Source organism: Apis dorsata, unplaced genomic scaffold (genome assembly GCF_000469605.1).
Source record: "Apis dorsata unplaced genomic scaffold, Apis dorsata 1.3 scaffold_73, whole genome shotgun sequence".
Lineage (NCBI taxonomy): Eukaryota > Metazoa > Arthropoda > Insecta > Hymenoptera > Apidae > Apis > Apis dorsata.
Window position 1 is genome coordinate 1030191 of NW_006263371.1, and position 4605 is coordinate 1034795.

General features: G+C 32.5%; 1 protein-coding gene across 15 annotated transcripts in view; it reads left to right on the forward strand.

Moving 5' to 3' along the window:
* The window catches only part of LOC102680558 (polypyrimidine tract-binding protein 2), a 503794-nt gene that overhangs the window by 202423 nt on the left and 296766 nt on the right, over positions 1-4605 (forward strand). For 6 of the 15 annotated variants that reach the window (XM_006610290.2, XM_006610291.2, XM_006610292.2 and 3 more), the window contains exon 2: positions 2839-2993. The exons of 7 other annotated variants lie outside the window; for them this stretch is intronic. In XM_006610290.2, coding sequence (XP_006610353.1) covers positions 2913-2993 — 81 coding nt within the window. In that variant the 5' untranslated portion in view covers positions 2839-2912. Of the gene's footprint in view, positions 1-2838; positions 2994-4605 lie in introns of those variants that run through there. 2 more of the 15 variants (XM_031515491.1, XM_031515494.1) reach the window with 2 other exon arrangements.

Genomic DNA, 4605 nt, shown 5'->3' on the forward strand with positions numbered 1-4605 from the left:
TTATTTTGAATGTAAAATTTTAAAACATTCTATACAAAGCTTGACAATTTGGACAAAAAGTTGTCTTTTTTAAATTCCTTCGTGCGTTTGATCGATCCGTTTGTCGTCTTTTATCTGAATAATTTGCATACTTATACCAAAATTATTTTTCCAAACGGCGATATTATGTTGACTCCATTGAAAGTTTTGACAAAGTTTTGTTGTATTATTCAGATAATCCTAACAATTTTGCAGCTAATAATTCTCTAAATCTTCTAATTTTGGGGTATCACGAGTCTCATGGTGATACGACAATTAGATAGTTTATGAACTTATCGTGCTCTGACCATCGGATACGATTATCTGTTATGACACTATGAGAATTTATATACAATCCACAACTAAGAAGTATATTTGTTACGACTAGTCGAAGAGCATTCGACATATTATCCAAATTAAAATATCCAAAATATACTATATAAATCAATACTACTATTCAATATTACTCTCAATACAATTACTATTATCAATACCTCTACTGCGGACGCGAAATGATGGAAACAAATGATGCAAAACATCATTCTTGCGACTCACATTGCTAAAATATCAGAAGCATTGAAGTACACTTAATACAGCATGGCCTGAAGGAGATTAGAAACATTTGTGTCAACGTGTTAATCATAATTAATCTTATCACCTGGCAAAATAGCGAGAGAGAAAGAGAAAAAAGAGAGCGAGAAAGAGAGAGAGTGTGGAAAGCTCGAAAGAAGGAAAAATGTGGCAAAACGAGAGGCGAACATCTAGCCGCGTTTTCTTTCGTCCATCGTTAAACGACTCGAGTAGAAAGAAGGGGAGTGGACAAGGTGAGGGGGGAGGATGGAGGGATAAAGGGTAACGGTTTGATCTGGGACGAAAACAGCGTGGAAACACGGCGTTCGCCGGGAAATAGAGATTTCGCGGGAGGTCTTACGTCGGCTTTGCCGGTTAAGCCGCCCCGGATCGTGCCGTTACAACGTTTCCCCTTCGTGCGATCTCGCGCGCATACCAAGCTCCCCTCCCCCCTCTCCCTCCCTCCAACCTCTTTATCCGTTGTTCCGACTCGCGGATCGACGACACGCCACGTGGCCGGCCAATCCAACTTTCCACCCATCTGACGCCCTTCTTTTCCAATCCCCTAAAGCTTTTTTTCTTCTTCTTCACGATTCTCACGCGATCGAGAGAATTATTCGAATTATTGAATCGAAGCTCGGCCATATTGAAATGCGAACGTTCGTTAATCTTCGATTACACTCGAGAAATAGAAAAAAAAGAAAAATGAAATGAAATTTTTGGTTTGGATATCTCTCTCTATCTGGAGGAGGAATATTAAAACGATTTTCAATTTTCTGTAATTTTATCATTTTTCTGGTTAAAGGGTAGTTGGATTATTTTTAATTGTTTGTCGATAACTTGTATGAAATTAGTTATTTTAATGTTTCGGAGTAATAATAATAATAATTAAATTAATAATAAGGTAAAGAATGCACGTTTTCGTAAGAGGAGGGGGAAGGGGGTTGGAGAGATTTAGAGGGGCGATGATCCAGGGAAACGAACGAAACCGGTCTCTAAGTACACTTTAATTAGCCGGCGAGCAAACAATCAAGCTCCTAAGCCGGTGATTTGCACGGGGAGCGTGCGTGTGCGGATGTACGGAATTACCATCTCGCCGCCGGGAGCGAAGCCGGTGTTCCAAGAAATCAGAATCCGTGCCCGCTTATATGAGCTTTTCATCGTTCCAACCGATCGGCTCGAGGAACGCTTAGTACAGAGCTCTTTGATTATGTTTAAGGGAATGAATCGATCACGGGATGTTGTTGATAAGGGTAGTCGTTCAAGGTGTTATCGGCTTGTTGCTGCTTTAATTTAAATTTATAACGAAACCTTTTATGAAACATGAAACATCGTTCTTTCGAATTTTCGAGGGGGCGAGAACGTGCCATGGATAGAAGAAATTTGGAAGATTTAAAATTTTACAAGATCCATTATTTCTTTCTTTCTTTTTTTAATAAGGAATGCATAAGTGTAACAGAAATCTAATTATTATATAAATTTAGGAACGCTTGAGCCTTTGAATAATTAATATAATTTTGTTGAAAGATTTTTTTGGAAAATTTAAAATTTTATAAGATCTACGATTTCTTTTTTTTTTTTTTTTTTTTTAAAAAGGAATGCATAAATGTGATAGAAATCTATTTATTATATGAATTTAAGAACGCTTGAGCCTTTGAATAATTAACATAATTTTGTTGAAAGATTTTTTTTGGAAGATTTAAAATTTTATAAGATCTACAATTTCTTTTCTTTTTTTTTTTTAATAAGGAATGCATAAGTGTGATAGAAATCTATTTATATAAATTTAGGAACGCTTGAGTTTTTGAATAATTAATATAATTTTGTTAAAAGATTTTTTTTGGAAGATTTAAAATTTTACAAGATCCATTATTTCTTTCTTTCTTTTTTTAATAAGAAATGCATAAGTGTAACAGAAATCTACTTATTATATAAATTTAGGAACGCTTGAGTCTTTGAATAATTAACATAATTTTGTTGAAAGATTTTTTTTGGAAGATTTAAAATTTTACAAGATCCATTATTTCTTTTCTTTTTTTTTTTTTTTAATAAGGAATGCATAAGTGTGATTGAAATCTATTTATTATATGAATTTAAGAACGCTTTTTGAATAATTAATATAATTTTGTTGAGTTGGGGAATATTATTTCTCGCTTCTTTAATTCTAATTTTTTCTATTGCTTTTCTTTTGTCTCATGTTTTTCTCTCTCTCTCACCCGTCTAACTTTCTTCTTACCTTTTGTGTTTCAGGTAGGTCTAGTAAGCAATAAATTGATTTGTGTTCTGTGCACGAAGGGAAAGTACGTGCGAAGATTCTAGACAGTATGATGATGGCAAACATATCCCCCGTTATGCTGCCACCCCTTACCGACTATGGGATGCTGACTCCTACCCTCGGAATAAAGGTGAGTCGCGATCATCCAGTTTGGATTGGCAGCGTATCTGTCGATTTTCAAGAAGAAGAAAAAAAAAAGATAAATTGAATTTTAAAAAATTTTTTAAAATTTTTTCACGAAATCACGAAATTCATATGATTATTGATTATATATATATGATAATTATTTAGATATAATTTGAAATAAAATTAGATAAAAAATTAGAAATATGATATATATATATATAAAATATAGAGATATTTATTAAATGAATTGTTTTTGGATTCGTATAAAAGGGTGAACCAATTAGTCGGTGTCGGGGGTAAGTGAAGAATCATTCTTTGAATTTTCTCTGAGTGATTATTTCTTTTGTTAACGTATTTTAGAGAGCTTGCTTCTTTTATAGTGCCAATTTTTCTTTCTTTTTTTTTTTTGTTTTTTCGTGTTCTCTCGATGTTTCTTTGAGCCCAGTCTTGTCCAATGTTAATGAAACGTGCATGCTATTGAATTGTTTCTGCATATATCTCGATGGGGATCTTTAAATCGGCTGAACAGTATCCGGTAAGTGATTCAACACGATTAATAAATTGAACGTTGTTGAAATTTTATTTATTAAAATTTATATATTTATAAATTAATATAACTTATTTCTTTTCTTTGAAATAATTGTTTATGTAAAATTTTTATTCTCTTCTATTCGTTGTTCTTTTTCTAAGGAAATGGTATTATTTTGAACGATAATAATTACATTTGTAACGATATTTGTGATCATGTAAAAAAATTCTGCATTCTCGTTTCGGGTCGAGCTGTTTAACATTAACTGCTAGCTCTTACTTTTATCCGACATTACATTTTTATCAATCGCGTAATATTTCTTCTTTCCATGTATATAAACGATATTCCACGCGCAAGTTTTTTATTTGAAAACATCGAACAATAAGATTAGAAAATATTTCTATAATCGAAACACTGAAATGTTAATTATTCGAGGCTGAACTGAAAATTCTAATTCCTGGAATACGGGGGATGCATCCGTATCCGAGTCGGCACATTATGAAGCCACTGTTGCGACGCAACAGGTACCGACTGTTGTCCGTGGCCATTCCGCGTCGGATAGAGGAATCTCTGAATCGGTTCAGCGAGCTTATGCAACTTATTTCTGGTGACTTTGTGTCTATTAACCTATTCAACGACCCAAATTTCCCTCTCTCTTAATCCTCTACCATCCTTACACCCCTTCCGACCATATTTATGTATATAATGTATATCTTTAAAAATTCTTCTATTGTAAGAGTTCTTCTAATCTTCATTATTTTAACCAGAAGTGTTATTTCTTCTGTAATAAATTATTATTATTTTATTATATTATGTACCTTTAAAAATTGTCAGTATTTATAATACAGAGATTATCTCATCTCATAGAATTTTTCTAATCTTCGTTATTTTACACAGAAGTGTTATTTCTTCTGTAATAAATTATTATTATTTTATTATATTATGTACCTTTAAAAATTGTCAGTATTTATAATACAGAGATTATCTCATCTCATAGAATTTTTCTAATCTTCGTTATTTTACACAGAAGTGTTATTTCTTCTGTAATAAATTATTATTATTTTATTATATTATGTACCTTTAAAAA